Consider the following 17,252-nt stretch of genomic DNA (forward strand, 5'->3'; position numbering starts at 1 on the left):
ACAACCGAATTGATATAATTTTTGAACTCGGTTAAAAACGAGATAAGTATTCTATATATTGTGCACTCTTGTACAATAATAAAATGTATTCGGTGCTAAAATCAGCACAATGCACGCTTGCAACGATACTCTTATAATTGCGCGCTCGCCGGCGATATCGTTGCGCGCTTGCGACGAAACAGTATTGCGCAGTCTCTTTGCTTTCATTCAACTCGCCTGCAAATCGACAGTCCAATAAGGCTCTTACAGTGTTCCCCTGTAGGAAAAAGACTATAATGTTTTATTCCTTTTAATTTATATTGGCCAGAGAGAAAGCCCTTCGGTAAAAAAAAACAAATGACATTCAATTCCAATAGTCTATTTATTTAGGTGTGTGTATAAGAGCTATTGCCGAAGCCCTCCTCGTTCATACGCCGCCCCAGCCAGTCGTTGAACTGCGGCGTGTTGACGTACGCGCCGGGCACGGCGTCCCCGCACCCCAGACCCCACGCCACCATGCCCACGACCTCGTAACGGCTGGCCTCTTTGCCCGTGTTAGATTTCTGCAGAAAAAAAAAATTTTTTTTTATCAACAAACTACTGGTATTGTGTATTGTGTGTATTTGAATGTTTATGTGTGTCTAAGTGTAAGTAAGTAATGTAGCAACACAGTCAATACAATAACACTTTTAGGGCTGGCCTAGCCATCTAGGCGTCCCGAGTGAGTCCTGCCTTCGGCGCCCTTTTAGATACTTACGACAAGCGACAAAGTGACAGAACATGGTCCGGCCAAGATCGTCTATGCAGGACGGAACTCCTCAACGGTAAATGGCATCTACTTGAAATTTGGTACGGAAATGTAGTACGACAATGCAAGTAGTCACAAAGTACACCAAAAAAAGCTTGAATTAAAAATGAAATTTTAACAAAAAAACTTTAGATAACTCATACCTACTCGTTCCTACGAGATAAGTCTATAAAAGTTAATACGCTGAGTCTGGTTTTCCTTTAGACGGATAATCAAATTAGGTGGTTTAATTGAGCTGACGCGCTCGGCGCCTTTTAGTGCCTGACGCCCTGGGCAGTCACCCCGGTTGCCCCTTTCTAAAGCCAGCACTGCCTATTTATAATAGGGGTAATTTATTGTGTGTAGGTAGTCCAGTTTCGTAAAATGTAAATTGGAATAACGATGAGTTGGCATAAATTTTATAAGCATAACATTAATTTGCATAAGTTTAGTGTTGAGAAGTAAAATTAGATTAAAAAGTATTCATTCGGTCTGAAAAGTGAACAAACTACCTATGCCTATGTGAAAATATTTTTAGCTGTTACAAAAAAATACCAAACATTAAGTTAACCAAGTCGGTTTTGCCCTGAGACAACTAATTCACTCATTTGATAAAACTATTGGAATTAATTTTATGACCGTTAAAGTTATAGTTAGAAATGTTACACGTTTCAATTTAACGAATTCATTATTATGCTAAATAAGTATTATGTCCGTTAAATGTTATGCCAAATTGTGTTATGCGAATTCATATTATGACAATGAATGTTATACGAAATAGGGTGCACCCACCCCGATGGGACAGACGAGCGGCGAGCCGCCGTCGCCGGTGCACGTGTCCTTGCCGAGCTCGCCGCCCGCGCACGTGATGGACGGGTGCAGCTCGAAGTGCACGCCGAGCCGGGTCTTGCGCAGCTCCGTGCGACATTTGTCGCGCGCTACGATCGGCAGCTCGACCTAGAAAAGTTTATTTTTTTAAATAATGACTAGCGAAAATCACTTTTTGATTAAAATCATTGTCAGATATTAGGTTTACTCTGTGAGCTTAAAACCTCTTTGACAAGTCAGTTTCAACAAACTTTGACGTGAGAGCTGTCAAATTCCCCGCCAAAGCTCACCAATTTTGTCTCCGTGCCTGTCAAAGGGTGCCATCATAAATCATAATAAGTACACAAACTTTCGGTGCCATCATAATTTTATTTTGCACAGGCAACTGGAAAGTGGCGTCCCTTGGCAACTGCCGCCAAAGGCCGGCAAAAGCCTGTGCCAATTACAAAGTAAAGACAATAAATGATTATCGCATCATCCAGGCCCTATACTATACCACGCGCCATATAAATCTGCCTAAAAGTTCATTACTTAATACTCAGTTGACGCAGTTTTGAGATACATTTTTTATGCGACGTCTTTACGTTACTCCCGGATTGTGTTCGAATCGCTTAACGGTATAGTGCCTATTCAATTATTGGAATTACTTATACCTTTATAGTTTTTGTGGTACTAGCCGTGGCAATGAACTTTTAGGCAAAGTTAGGCGGCGGAAGGTATACGAAGTGCAAAGTTCAAACTTCGAATCTTGCCGTCCCGCCGCCGCTAATATTATTTACTACGAGAGTGGGAGGAACGGTACGATACGAACTTTGATTTTTCGAATTTCATAGTAGCCCGCCTGTTCCATACCTTCTTCAGTGTGACGGCGTACTTCTCTTTATCGGCGAACTCCTTGCCCCAGCCCATGCTGTAGCACCGCGTCCCCGGGGTCGGGGGTTGCGGCGCCATGCACGCGACCCCTATGTGGGGCGCGTCAGTGAAGTCGTATGGGGACTCCAGAATCAGCAGCGCGATACTGTTGAGGACTGACGCTGCGGGATAAAGTGGCTTTCAGAAAATATAATAAGTACCTAATAACAATAATATCACGACACTTCTGTCAAACTGACAGACACGTCCTTTTGGCATTATTGTTTTATGACATGCAAACGATTATCAACTTTGGGGTGGTAGACCACATATTTGGCTGATGGTACCTATGTATTGCGTGCACATTTAGTTACATTATGTCATACAATTAATGTGGGGCTACTTCAGTTTTTATTATAATATAATTAATTGGTCTTAAAATTATTAGAATTAGTGTGACGTAATTTATATAATGTTTTTTAACGTATAAGTTATGTCACCGAGTAGGGTGCGTCAGTGTGTTTACAGCAGCGGGGTAGATGGTACGCGATAAAAACGAGAGGCATGGTCACGTCATTAGGTATGGTGCGTCAGGTAATTAAAGCACCGGTGTGGACGGTAAGCGATAAAAACCGGCCAAGAGCGTGTCGGACACGCCCAAGGTGTTCCGTAGCCATTACGAAAAAAATCAAGTAATATTATGTGCGTTATAACACAATTAAAACACTTACTACAGTCTTACAGCCTTATTCTTAAAAATTCTTAATTGAGGTTTGATCGGTCTGTTACTTAGCAGACTGATTAAGCTTGTTAGACGGTCGTCAAGAAGTATGATTCATAAACGCTTGCTAGCAGTCTGCTAGTTGTTGAGCTGCTGATAGACGGATTAGACGCGTTATGTTGGCTATCTTGACAAATCAAAGACAAAAAATGGCCTCATCGATAATTAAAAGAAAATGACAGGAGTGATAGCAAACTAGCAGGGAAAAAAAGAATGCCACCAAAAAAAGGTGTGATAATTGGACAGTGGAGGATAAAATCGAGCACGAGCTTTGCGGTGAAGGAAAACATCGTGAGGAAACCTGCACAAACCTGCGAAGCGATTCAATGGTGCGTGTGAAGTTCCCAATCCGCACTGGGCCCGCGTGGGAACTTATGGCCCAAGCCCTCTTGTTCTGAGAGGAGGCCTCTGCCCTGCAGTGGGACGTATATAGGCTGGAATGATGATGACTTACGCCTGTAGAAGTCCTCGTGCTGTATGATCTTCTTTACATTCCGTTCTTGGTGCGTAGCCTCCAGTTCCGTCTGTGTGTCGTACTCGCCGGCGCGACACTTCAACTACAATAATTATTTATACAAATGAAAAACATCATTCCCAACGGGAGTCGTTGATCTACAGTGTATGATTTATAGAGTAAATCCTGAAATATCATACATATGACTTTCAAAATTAAAGCTTTACTAGTACCCAATGATACAGCAAAGGGTTACATGAATGCAATAAATGTGCTAGAAGCTCGGCGCGCTCTTAAGTAGTGTGTTACCTCTGAGGGTAGTTTCCCGTCGACCTTGTGAGCGACGGTCAGCACCACAGAGGGGTGGATGATGGAGCCGCCACCGAGGTAGTCGCTCTGGGACCACGTCGCACTGTCCGAACGCCTGAAAATATTGACATGTAAGCTCACAGGCAGTGGCAGAGCTTGACTTATGGTCTCCCACACCTATCGACGCGGAAATGGCTTTACCGATCTAACAAGACAGGAGGACAATAATTCTATAGTTTTTTTTATATTCTATATTTTTTTATCATTTTTATGTATGTATGTATGGAAACTCTTTATTGCACATAAAAATAAAAATACAAATACGCAGAGAGGAGAACAAAGGCGAGCTTATCCCTAAAAAGGGATCTCTTCCAGCTAACCTACTTAGAACCTTTTATCTATCTTTCTTATCTCTTTTTTATCATTATTTAGACAACATAGGCAGTTAGCGATGTGTGCTATAATTTATATATGTATAATATATAACAGGCTTTATTACTATAACAATATGTATATAGTAACACTACTAGACTCAAGGGTTTTTCTAAAGACTACGGTACAGTACCAGTTTTCTTAAGATTTAAGATTTAAAGATTTATTGAACATAATTAACATACATGTTTTAAAATAATTAGATCGTAAGCAGCTGCAGTAGTATGAACTGTGTCGCAGCTGTTTACGCCCACCTCGGGATTATGGAGCAGTTATGTTATGTTCTTAAATTATACATTTATAGGTTAGTAAGTGAACTTAATTATTAAGACTATGTTAGAATAAGAGATCGCGGGTGAGCAAAGAAATTCTTTTAGTTCATTGATATATGGTCCTCCGCAAATTAACGCCTGATTCAATAAATTGGTTTTCTTCTTTTTATACTTTCTAATTGGGAGAACATGCATTCTGGCGTGTTAATTAATCTATGACTTTTATAAAATTGTTTGTTCCGACTGATTCATTATGGCCCAGCAGAAACTAATGGAGCCAGAAAATTTAAATTTGGCAGACATATTTCTTGAGGGTCTAGAGATAGGTACACTAAGAAGGAATTTTTCGAAATTCAACCTCTAAGATTGTTCAAAGTTTCAAAGTTCAAAACTAGATCAGAGGCCTCAGAGCAGACATTTTGTTCGCCCAAAGACTGAGCTAGCCTCGCATTGCAGCGGGACAACACGGCTACCGTCTTGGGTTGGGTACAATGCCTCGCGCAGCGCTGACTTCAGAACAGCTAGCCAGATTTACTTAACTTTCTGTTTTTGTTATATAACAAATCAAAGTGTCGGTATCGCGGATCGTCAGACGTCAAGCGCAGCGTAGGACGTGAACGAGATGGACGGATAACGTGTTTAAGCTGCGGGAGTGGATACAGGCCGCTTTTAGAAGCAACTGGAGGTCGGAGAAGGTCTTATGTTCTACAGTGGACGTCCTGTGGCTGATATAATGATCATCATAAAGGTAGAAATCAGAGATACCCCTAATTATTATTGGCTTTCAGAATAAATAACTATAAAAAGACAAAGTGTGCTTACTTCAGGATAGCGACCATCCAGGGAAACTCTCCAAACTCGGCCGAGTCGGCTTCGCCGTTGATGCGGAAGCCTACATTGTCAGCAGCGGTCCACCCGCATTCCTGCTGGGGCGGCTTCTTAGGCGATCGGGGCTTCTGCCCCAGGTCGTCCAGAAGACAGCACACTTGCAGGTAGTGCGGGCATTCGCGGGACCTGGGAAGACGTAGTTTGCTGATTCCATGGTGGTGGTGATGTGATGTCCTATCCTACAGTCGTTATAAGCATAAAAGTCTCGATTGTCACCGTATTGCCTATTGGCAGTGTGGACGGTGCACAAAGAAAATACGGTGCGTCAGCGTTTTTGAGCAATGGTGTGGACGGTACGCGATAAAAACGTGACACAAGGGTCACGTCACTCACACGTCAGCATATTTTGAGCAGTGAGGTAACGATCTTTTAAAGAACGGTACGTAAACGCTCAAGTTAATTGTGAAGTACCTTATGTCCAGGATACCGGAGCCGTCGCTGATGGCGGTCCCGGCTTCAGAGTTGCACTGGTAGTAGAGCACGCAGACACCGCTTTTGCCATCCTTGGTTTCGCACTGCGTGTTGTTGCCTGGAAACAACGGAACTTGGTAACTGGGGTGATCTATTTTTTTATAATGTAAGCAGTAAATCGAAAAGACACGTAGGCCGACGAAAGAAGTCTTGGCTGAGGAATCTTCGGGAGTGGACCGGCATCTATTTCGCCTCGCTAGAGACGGAGAAATATTCAGAACTGACTGCCAAGCTTCGCTAGTCGGAGAGGCAACTTAAGAAGAAGAAGTAAATCGAAAACCATTTACTTAGATATAAATGGACGTGTAAGTAAGCAATATTCCAACTCTCAGAAAACCGCCATTGGTGTTTCAGTCTGCCATCTTACCAGCTCTGTCCGTTGTATTCGTCTTCCCGAACAGCACTTCGAGGCGAATTCTCTCCTCTTCAGTAAGCTCGCCTCCTCTGTTCGTTGGCTTTTTTGCTGGAAATAATACAAACATGATGAGAATAAAATGTGTAAATCGGACAATCGCATTGGATCCACGTAGGTCAGAAATCAGAAATCAGACATGTTTATTTGCTAGAACACAGTTACAAAGACGTTATGTTATAGTTTCATATCCAATGTACTCAGCCTGCATGCAGGCGTGCAAATTATTGAGAGTAGTAACAGTTACAATTTTATATTATTAACAATGCCATATAATATTATAAATGCCATATTTGTCTAATTGTTTTGTATAATTGTTGTAATTGTTTTGTGTAATTGTGTATGATTGCCTATTGTATTTAATTTTTGGTACTTTTGTGATTGTTCCAATTTTGTTTTTGCCTGTAAGCTCTAATGCGTAATGTCAATAGGTTTAATTGTATGTCATGTATCATTTGGTGTTTGTCTAACTTGGGTTTTAAGTTACTGTGGACCCACTGAAAATCAGCGTCGTGGCACCGCGTGCCATGACACATGCTGAGGGTGTCCTTTTTTTGTATCAACTACATATGTATAATTTATAGCTGTATTATTGTACTCGTAGTTGTTGAATCAAAGCAATGTCAAAGAAAAATGTCAATGGAAATATTTATAATTTTCAATAATAATAATAATTGTCAATAATAATAATAATAATATAATGACAATAGAGTAAGAAATAGAGGGGGTCCTTAGAATAAACAACAAAAATTATACAAATTATGTCAATTGTCTAGATACATTTTAACGCTATAAAAACACTTATCTAAGAGCCAGGTTGTGAGGCATCGTCTAAAAGCATTACCATTCAGCATCCTCAAACTATCTGGAAGACGATTGTAAATAACAATGCACATATTATAAACATTTTTTTGTACATAATCTTCCGGCATCGAGATTTGAACAAGAAGTTCACAATTTTTGCTTTTCTTTCTCTATTATACACTTCACTAAACTTAAAAAATGACAGGTCGGAATGGACGAAAATACAAATTTCTTTTATATACAAACAAGGCAGAGGAAGAATCTTAAATTTTTTGAATAGTGGTACACAGCTGTCATCCCACCAAGCATTTGCCATGAACCTGACACACTTTTTCTGGATTTAAAAGACCTTGTCCATGTCTACTGAATTTCCCCACAGCATCAGACCATAGTTAAGATTGGACGATACATAACCATGATATGCTGTCAACGCAAGTTCAACCGAAACAGTGTCCCTCAACCTCTTAAGAGCGAATACAAAGCGGCCAAGCCTATCACACAGGCTTCCAATATGGGCCTTCCAGCTTAAGTGTTTGTCAATCATGATTCCAAGAAACCTAACAGAATCTACTTCGTCCACTTTTTTATTACTATACATGACATTGATTGGTACACCCTCAGTATTATACGAAGTAAATTGCAAATGTTTAGTTTTAACAATATTTATGTGTAGTTCATTTATATTTATCCAGTCAATTATGTCTCTCAAAGAATTATTTATATCTTGCTCGAAAGTCGACCTATCTGAACCAAAGCCCTCCCATTCTGAGAGGAGGCATGTCCCCTGCAGAGGGATGATCTAGTGGTATTTCTCTTATTTTAAATAGGACACACTTTACAGAATGGTTGTGGTCATACAGGGTCGCCCATCACTGTGGTAGCTGCCTTCGCGATCCTTCTCCACCGGTCTCAATTGCCCGCTTGGCGAGCGTATTCTACTATAGGGACTATAAAAGACCTTATGCATATAGGTATATAAGTAGATATCAAATGCATGTTTTTAGGATGCGCGGGTAGCTAGGAAATGAAAAGAATTATATTTCAGCAGCCGTACAGTATTAATCATAGTTAACCAAACCACCAGAAAACCTACTGGATTATGATTGGTTATTTGGAGTCTTTTTGTATTTTTTCATCTCTCCTGTTCGGAAAGTTTAATTTTCATGGGTAGATAGCCGGGTGGAAAACTGCGTTTTCATCTCTAGGGTGGAAAGTATTTTTTTTTTATTTTTCGATTAGCCACGGAGTCGAAGATAATTGAGTTACGTCAATGACACTTTTTTTTTCACGTTTCGGCATGGCCATCTAGATGGACGTCGTGACCAAGGAGCTTATTTACAACACTGGATGTTGAACGCCGAACATCCGTTTAAAACAAGAAATTTGCAGCCTTATTCCTAAAAAGTTAGAGCCTCCTTGAAGGCTCATTGAAGGCCCGATGCTAAAAACATGATTCATAAACGGCTGTTAGCGCTAATCAGTCGATCAAGGCTCTGCTAAAGTTAGAGGACCGTAGACCCTCCTTAATCTCCCTGCTAAGTCACAAAATGGCCGCCGCAAGTTTGAACAGCTGACTTTGACAAGAGCAAATAAAGGTTGGATATAAGTAAATTCTATTTACTGAATACTGAATACTGAAATTCAATTTAATGTTATTCTCATTTTTTGTTCTATTTTACTTTCCTCACAGTCGAAATGAAAAGTAGTGTCTAACTCGGGTGAAATTACCCATTTCCCCTCGAACTATTGGCGCTCTCACTTTGTTAGAGCGCCAGAAATATCTCAGGTGAAATGGGTCACTTTCCACCCTTGGTTATCAATCTACTATTAATTTCAACTCCAAATTTGTTACTTTTACGGTCATCCCGTAAAACCATATCGAAAATACAAACTGAGACATCCATGTATGTATGTTTGAACCTACTGGGTGTCAGGTTAATGTTATCTTCGGTCGGGGTCGGTTTGGTCACGAACAGATCCGTCAGCCTTTTCTTTTCATCTTCATCCAAGGTCTGGCCCCACGTCCACGACAGGCACAGCAACAGAAGAACACACGAGTGTCTGAAACAGTAGGTACAACAGTCTTACATGATTCACGTCACGGTTCATTAGACCATACATATTTAGAAGGGGGGGGGATTATAGGGGGGTCATGATGAGTCAGAAAATTACATTTTAAATTTACCGTCAGCTTTGCGGCGAAGGAAAACATCATACGTTTGCGACGAAATACGATGCGCAGTGCGCAGTGCGCGGGAAGTTTTGCAATCCTCGCTGAGCCTACATGGGAATACTCTGAGAGGAGTTCCTGTGTCTACTAGTGGAACGTATATAGGCCGAGATGATGACTAAAAAATGTTTCAGAAAACAATACTGACTCGATCGTGTTTTGATTAATAACGTAATATCAGAAATTGATCAAAATCGGTTCCTTTGTTATTAATGGCACTGCCGGCTCTAGGGAGGAGGGGGGCGACCGGGGCGACTGTTCGGGGCGCCAGCAGGGCTACTACGAAACTCGAAACTCGAAGTTCGTATCGTACAGTCCCTCTCGCTCTCGTATTAAAAAGTATAAGTGTCGGAGGGACCACACGACACGAACTTCGAGTTTCGTAGTAGCCCTGCAGGTACTACAGGGCGCCAGGCGCGCCAGTAGGTACAACTTAACCACTTAAATTTTAATACATATCTACCTACTCTTATTCAAGAGGAAACTAGACAGCGTACCTAACTTTTATTGGCTTTGTGCACGACATCAGCGCCACCTAGCGTCCGCAACTTTTTTGGCTCTGATGCTCTGACTTTTTTATTTTTTTATTCGACTGGATGGCAAACGAGCAAATGGGTCTCCTGATGGTAAGAGATCACCACCGCCCATAAACATCTGTAACACCAGGGGTATTGCAGACGCGTTGCCAACCTAGAGACCTAAGATGGGATACCTCACGTGCCAGTAATTTCACCGGCTGTCTTACTCTCCACGCCGAAACACAACAGTGCAAGCACTGCTGCTTCACGGCAGGATTAGCGAGCAAGATGGTGGTAGCAATCCGGGCGGACCTTGCAAATCTGCTGCTGCATCTGCTGTTTTGAAATTTCATCGCGACATTTTGACAAAAATCAAACCTATAACGTATTAATTTATAATACAAAATTACTGTGATATCGTTATTTAGGTGGACAAAAGGTTGTGAATTCATTTTGGTCATTAAAATTAAATGAGGTAAGTAAAATTTATTCAAAAAGTGTGTTGTTATTTTCGTTATGTCAGGGTTTGTTTACTTCATGTTTAGTTGTACTTTTATTTCACTTTTATTTCATTACCCCACCTAGTACTTCGCACCCTCCCAATATGTAACTAAATAGACATATCTCGTAGTTTGTCGCTTTTCGTATCTAAAAGGGCGCTGGGGCCTACCACGTTCTCTTAATACGATTCAGTTTAGGTGCCTAAATTGAACTGCTCTGCGTTTGGATCGTTTATGAAAAGATCATGGTAGGCCCCATCGCAATATAATTAAGTACTACCAATGGCATTTAAAGCTTATGCTTAGATATGTGGAAATAAATGTAATCGTTAATCTTACCTACTTATTGAAACCTACACAAAATGTGTCTGCCTGTGTATTTAAGCATTATAATTTTCAATTAGGTACAATAACGACTACAAACTTAAACGAACTATTCGGTAGGTAATGTCATGCATTAATCGCGATAATTTCAGAAATCATTATTTATTTATAAAGTAAGTAGGTAGTACCCTACCCTTATCATTTCTCAAAATTATTGCTCCCAAACTTAGTGCGCCGTGCGTGCCGACCAGGTTTTGAAGGTATTTCCTTGCAAGTATTACCGACCCGATATACTTGCAAGACTTGAAAGTATTTTTCCATTAAAGTATACTGTCCCTTCAAAGTAAGTACCTATACTACTACGTCAAAATTCAAAAATTCAAAATTCATACACATAAGGTTCAGATTGTGCTTATACGTGAAATAAAATACTTTCAAAGTATTTACGTCTTGATTGGAATATTTTGAAGCTTATCTGTATAACAACAAGGTTTAATTTAAACTTGCAACTCGTTGCGTTGGACAGCAAATACTTTAAAAGTATATTGATACCAGGTTTCTGTACCTGGTATGAGGAGGTGGAAGTACTTTTATTTAAGCCCTGGTACACGATTTAGCAAGTATAACCCATCCCTAGCGGTTTACCTGCAATCTGCGCTTGAGGGGTGGGGTAACTCGAATCGGTGCGGGGCTGAGCGTGGCCATTCTGTACGTTAGTACTATTATATATTCTGTGACCCTGGTATGTGATCCAGTTTCATGTATGTAAAATTATCCGTATTTCTGTCACGCTGCCTGTCTGTTCAAAGTTGAACTTGAAATTAAGAGGATTGTGAAATAAAAGAAATACCTAACTAAAGTTTACAACATTTAACGTTGATAAGATCGCTGTAGCGACTCCTAGCGCCATCTTGTGAGCAAATATGGAAACTATCCATCGAATATCGCGCCATCGAAGTTTCTCAGCTGTGACGCATAAATTCAACTTCCTTCCTTTGAACTTCGGTCCTCAGGCATAACATCTCCCTGTGGACAGATCTATATAATGTAGCCTCTCCTTACAATTGCCCACAACAGTGTCCAATAACCAGGGACGGCCTTAGTTATCTATCGGCTATCTATGCGATAGTCAGCCCTGTGTATCTTACGCACACATTGACGCGTGTACAGAAGTCGTATTTTGTACGTCGTGGCCGCCGTGTGCCAGGGTGGAACTTTTCATAATCTATTTCGCTATGATTTCTTTAGCAAATGTATGGGATGTCAACATGACATTAGTAGCACAAAGCTTCCACCCTGGTACGTGATTCTGTTTCCTAGACTGTACATACAATCACGCCTTTTTCCCATATGGAGAGGATGCATGAAGGAATGTCAGGTCAAGAGTACCCAAACCGGCGAGCATGTTTGAAAAGACTGATGAGTGTTGAGGCAAAGTCTAAGAACTTATTGAGGTGACTGGTGGTTGTCAGAATCGTAGCAGGTGGAAACAAATAGTCGCTGACTGTGGATTAACGTAGTGATCCTTTAAGATCCTATAAAACAACAAGAATCCATGCTGGATTGAAGGTGTTCACGCTCATTTCTTTATCAATAAGGTTATCGGTAAATTCAAATGCTAATGCGCATAGGTACATATACTATTCCTACTGGGTAATTCCAAATAGGAAGAAAATATGTAATTAGCTGTACACATATGACTAACTATATAACAAATACAAAACTAGCAATATATTAGTGTAGGTTAGACATTGAATAATATTGTGGAGTTTGGCGATATTTTTGACAAAATCGTTATTTCCTAGAAGCATAATTTCCATTCGCGTTTTTTCCCAATATGCTTTTTTACTAAAGCTTATTTTTACAGTAGCGTTTTTTCCCAACCAGGGCCGACGGAGCTCCTACTTCTGTGTAGTTTTGGCCCTTCGGGCCGATGCAAACTTAACATAACCTAAACCTACCTATGTTTCGCGCGCGACAGTTCAACTTAACAATCGGGGCGGCTACCCGGGGCGCTAGGTACTACAGGGCGCCGCGCGCGACAGCTCAACTTAACGATCAGGGCGGCTACCGGGGCGCTAGGTACTACAGGGCGCCGCGCGCGACAGTTCAACTTAACGATCGGGGCGGCTACCCGGGGCGCTAGGTACTACAGGGCGCCGCGCGCGACAGCTCAACTTAACAATCGGGGCAGCTACCCGAGGCGCTAGGTACTACAGGGCGCCGCGCGCGACAGCTCAACTTAACGATCGGGGCGGCTACCCGGGGCGCTAGGTACTACAGGGCGCCGCGCGCGACAGCTCAACTTAACGATCGGGGCGGCTACCCGGGGCGCTAGGTACTACAGGGCGCCGCGCGCGACAGCTCAACTTAACGGGGCGCCGGGCGCGACAGCTCAACTTAACGATCAGGCGCGGCGTGCCGGGGCGCTAGGTACTACAGGGCGCCGCGCGCGACAGCTCTTAACGATTAACGTATCGGCTCAACCGATCGGCTACCCGGGCGCTAGGTACTACAGGGCGCCGCGCGCGACAGCTCAACGTAACCACTTAACCACTTATTGAATACCTATTTTATCGATCTAAAGGAAAACTAATAGTTAATACCACTTTTTGTGAATAGGCTTCTCGGTGGTACTGGATTCAGTTCCTTCGAAAAAGTATCCTACCTATCTCATCATAAATGATATTATTAGGTATTATTGTTTTCCTTATAATTTAACCTTCCACTGCGTCATCGCTCGAAAAGGAAATCAATGTCATCCGGGTTTCGGTTACCAGGGTCTTTTGCCTTGTATTGCACAATGTAGGTACGCAAAAGTTGAAGTGATCAAGCGGATGTCATAATTCACTATTAACAAATCCATACTAATATTATAAATGCAAAAGTAACTCTGTCTGTCTGTCTGCCTGTTACGCTTACGCTTACGCCTAAACCGCTAAACGATTTTGATGAAATTTGGTACAGAGATAGAATAGACCTTGGGAAAGAACATAAATTATCTTTTATTGCGAAAAAGAGGCTTTAAGGGGTTGAAATAGGGGATGAAAGTTTATAAGGTGGAAGTTCGTCGCTGTCGAAGATAAAACCATGAAACTTGGCATTTAGGCACTTAATAAGAAATAAATAGATATTTGTTTCAGCTTTTTTGAAAATTCGACCTGTGAGGGGGTGAAATAGGGGATGAAAATTTATATAGAAGGTCCCCATTATCGAAGATAAATCGATGGTTCTCTATGAAACTTGGCATTTGGGCACGTGATAAGAGATAAATAGGTATTTATTCGCGCGTTTTTTATAATTCTTCCTGTGAGAGGGTGAAATAGGGGATGAAACTTTATATGGACGATCGTCATTGTCGAAGATAAATCGATGGTTCTTTATGAAACTTGGCATTTGGGCACGTGATAAGAGATAAATAGGTATTTATTCGCGCGTTTTTTATAATTCTTCCTGTGAGGGGGTGAAATAGGGGATGAAACTTTATATGGAAGATCGTCGTTGTCGAAGATAAATTGATGGTTTTTTATGAAACTTGGCATTTAGCTACTTACAAGAAATAAATAGATATTTGTTTAAGCGTTTTTGAAAATTTTACCTGCGAGGGGATGTTAGCAGAGGGCAAAATGGCAAAATGTACGCAATGTGGGGTCATTTTAGATGGCTTATTCACTTAGACAGTCAGGCATGAAAATTTATAATTTTCAGACTTTTCTTATTTATTGTGCTATAAGAGCTACCTTTATGCAAAATTCCAAGTTTCCAGGACAAACGGAAGTACCCTATTACTTTTTCTGTTAAGGCGATTTACATGAAAACACCTTTTTAATTACTGTAGCTTTTGATTGCCTTGACTTAGAAGTTTGATTTTTTCACAGCTTTCGGGACTGTTGACCTGAATAGGGTTTCAATTTCAACCAGATACCGATACTCCGCGCGTTTACGAGATAAAGGGTCTTGACAGACAGACGGACGGACGGACAGCAAAGTGATCCTATTAGGGTTCCATTTTTTCTTTTTGAGCTACAGAACATTTGTTCCGGCGCTTTTGAAATTTCGACCTTTTTACTTGAAAATATGGGGATGAAAGTTCGTAAGGAATTCCAAACAAATTACTATAAGTATATTTATCGGAAATATGTTTAGCTATGCTTAGTAAAAATGCCGTCTTAAATTATAATCCTACCCTCCTTCAACTTACAATATAGGACGAAATGTGGCTTCCCGCAAAATATTTATGTTTTACCAAAGAACATGGATGGATGAATAGATGGAAGAACAAAAAAAATTAGTTTATATTTATAGCAATGTTTTAAAATAGATTATTTTCAGTAAAGGTATCCTAAATAAATTAAATAAAGAAAAAATACTTCCCAAAGTTACTATTCCACGCGGACGAAGTCGCGGGGAAAAGCTAGTAAGTACTTAATCCATACTAATATTATAAATGCGAAAGTAACTGTCTGTCTGTCTGTCTGTCTGTTACGCTTTCACGCCTAAAACCGCTGAACCGATTTTGATGAAATTTGGTACAGAGATAAAATAGACCCTGGGAAATAACATAGGCTATCTAAGGGGTTGAAATAGGGGATGAAAGTTTATATGGTGGAAGTTCGTCGCTGTCGAAGATAAAACCATGAAACTTGGCATTTAGGCACTTAATAAGAAATAATTCTATATTTATTTGAGGTTTTTTAAAAATTCGATCTGTGAGGGGATGAAAAAGGGGATGAAAGTTTGTATGCAAGGTCGTCATTATCGAATATAAATAGATGGATCTTTATTAAACTTGCCATTTCGGCACGTGAAAAGAGATAAATAGATATCTATTCGCACGTTTTTTTTTAATTCTTCCTGTGAGGGGGTGAAATAGGGGATGAAAGTTTATATGGAAGATCGTCATTGTCGAAGATAAATCGATAGTTCTTATGAAACTTGGCATTTGGGCACGTGATAAGAGATAAATACATATTTGTTCGCGCGTTTTTAAAAATTCTTCCTGTGAGGGGTGAAATAGGGGATGAAACTTTATATGGAAGATCGTCATTGTCGAAGATAAATCGATGGTTCTTTATGAAACTTGACATTGGGCTACTTATAAGAAATAAATAGATATTTATTTAAGCGTTTTTGAAAATGTTACCTGCGAGGGGATGTTAGCAGAGGGGATGGTGCAGTGTTAGTACTTAGAGCCTTTTAAGCTCATAAGCAAAATGTACGCAATGTGGGGTCATTTTAGATGGCTTATTCACATAGACAGTCAGACATGAAAAATTATGATTTTTTCTTATTTATTATGCTATAAGAGCTACCTTTATGCAAAATTCCAAGTTTCTAGGACAGCCGGAAGTATCTACCCTATAACTTTTTCTGTTGAGGCAATTTGTATGGAAACACCTTTTTTACGACTGTAGCTTTTGATTGCCTTGACTTAGGAGTTTGATTTTTTCACAGCTTTCGGGACTATTGACCTGAGTTTAGGGTTTTAATTTCAACTCGATACCTTACTCCGCGCGTTTACGAGATAAAGGGTCTTGACAGACAGACGGACGGACGGACAGCAAAGTAATCCTACAAGGGTTTCATTTTTTTCTTTTTAGATACGGAACCCTTAAAAACATTTGCTCTGGCGCTTTTCAAATTTCGACCTATTTGCTTGAAAATATGGGGATGAAAGTTCTTAAGGAATTCCAAACAAGTTACTACATATTTATCGGAAATATGTGTAGCTATGGTTAGTAAAAATGCCTTGACTTACAATAAAGGACGTAAGGTGTCAATAGTTCACTATGAAGAATTAGTCCTTTTGTGTTTTCAGGGTCGAATACACGTCGTATTGCTAAAATATGGCTACCCGCAAAATATTTATGTTTTACCAAAGAACATCGGACGGATGGATGTACGGAAGAACAAAAAAAAAGTTTATATTTGTAGCAATGTATTAAAATAGGTTATTTTTGATAAACCGTAGAAGTTTCTATGTACTATTATTGGCAGAATAGGTATCCTGCATCAATTAAATACTTCCCAAAATTACTATTCCACGCGGACGAAGTCGCGGGCAAAAGCTAGTATTGAATAAGTTAATCCTAGTACGTTATCTAATGTTTACTCCGGCCGTACCTACTTGACTAGGAACATGAGTACACTTGACTTGACCAACAGTTTTGGTGTGATATAAAAACACAAGAAATAAATTAACCTCCTTCCTTAGATATCTCACGGGAGATTATAAAGAACGGCGTTTTGAACAGATTTAATTTAATTTACAAATTAAAACAGATTTATAAAATGCACTCACCTCATGATTGTAGCTAGGTAAAAAGTTGCTAATTTGACTCAGTAAATAAACAAATCAGTTTTGATTTCACAAGATGGCTGCCATGCTGTGGCAGATCCGAGCGCCGACTG

The 17,252-nt window shown here is 40.3% G+C and overlaps 1 protein-coding gene and 1 long non-coding RNA gene across 2 annotated transcripts in view; one reads left to right on the top strand and one right to left on the bottom strand.

Annotated features, from left to right (window-relative positions):
• The window catches only part of LOC141442656 (uncharacterized), a 154,275-nt gene that overhangs the window by 1,850 nt on the left and 135,173 nt on the right, over positions 1–17,252 (top strand). The window lies entirely within an intron of this gene.
• LOC141442647 (phenoloxidase-activating factor 2-like) lies at positions 343–17,248 on the bottom strand. Its single transcript, XM_074107687.1, has 10 exons — positions 17,143–17,248; positions 9,194–9,330; positions 6,421–6,516; positions 5,994–6,111; positions 5,517–5,708; positions 3,991–4,105; positions 3,682–3,784; positions 2,447–2,628; positions 1,559–1,723; positions 343–542 (listed from the first exon to the last, which is right to left on the bottom strand). The coding sequence occupies exons 1-10, from the start codon at positions 17,145–17,147 to the stop codon at positions 366–368; spliced, it is 1,290 nt and encodes a 429-aa protein (XP_073963788.1). The 5' UTR covers positions 17,148–17,248; the 3' UTR covers positions 343–365.

This window comes from Choristoneura fumiferana, chromosome 26, assembly GCF_025370935.1.
Source record: "Choristoneura fumiferana chromosome 26, NRCan_CFum_1, whole genome shotgun sequence".
Lineage (NCBI taxonomy): Eukaryota > Metazoa > Arthropoda > Insecta > Lepidoptera > Tortricidae > Choristoneura > Choristoneura fumiferana.